The 595-nt window shown below is 57.8% G+C and overlaps 1 protein-coding gene across 1 annotated transcript in view; it reads right to left on the bottom strand.

The window, feature by feature from the left end:
* The window catches only part of Loxl1 (lysyl oxidase-like 1), a gene marked incomplete at its 5' end in the record, with an annotated part of 26,263 nt that extends 25,668 nt beyond the window's left edge, over nucleotides 1–595 (bottom strand). The window contains one exon of the mRNA XM_013011921.1: nucleotides 529–595. Within this exon, the coding sequence (XP_012867375.1) occupies nucleotides 529–595 (67 nt within the window). The remainder of the gene's footprint in view (nucleotides 1–528) is intronic.

Genomic DNA, 595 nt, shown 5'->3' with positions numbered 1-595 from the left:
AAGAGAAAGGGAGAGAGGAAAAGAGAAAAGGAGAGAAGAAAAGAGAAAGGGAGAGAGGTAGAGAAGGAAGGACAGGGGAATGGGGAGACTACACTGATTTTTTTCCCCCAATTTACCTGTGGTCTGACTATGTGAGATGTAGATAGAGTGAAGATCTTTGGCATTTTAGGTTTGTTTGCTTGTTTTTTTTTTTTTTTTAATGCCTAGAGACATTCTCTCCCTGGCTTTTTCTGCACTTTCTCCCCTCATACTTTGTGGCTAGGCCATGGTACCAGAGTCTCAGGGTCTCCGGGCCCAGCCTGGGGGGGGGTGTTTATAGGGGGGGGAAACTGCCCTGGGATGACGTCATCCTCCCAGCCCGGTGCTCACCTGTGCCAGGTGAGGGGGACGCCCCCCCCCACGCCCTCCGGGCCCCCCAGCCCTGGGAATGGGCATCATTAAGGGGGTGAAGGCTGCCTTTCTTCTCCAACCTGGCCGGTTCTTCCCGCCTCTATCCCGCAGCTCGGGGGGGGGGGGGTCGGGACTCACCTCGACCCCCGTTCGGGGCGGGGCGGTAGACGCTCCCCACGCTGAGGCGGCCGCGGTCGGCGTCGGG

The sequence above is a fragment of the Dipodomys ordii genome, unplaced genomic scaffold, assembly GCF_000151885.1.
Source record: "Dipodomys ordii isolate 6190 unplaced genomic scaffold, Dord_2.0 Scaffold15, whole genome shotgun sequence".
Classification (NCBI taxonomy): domain Eukaryota; kingdom Metazoa; phylum Chordata; class Mammalia; order Rodentia; family Heteromyidae; genus Dipodomys; species Dipodomys ordii.
Note: the sequence above shows the minus strand (reverse complement) of the source record. Positions and strands in the feature narration are given on the sequence as shown.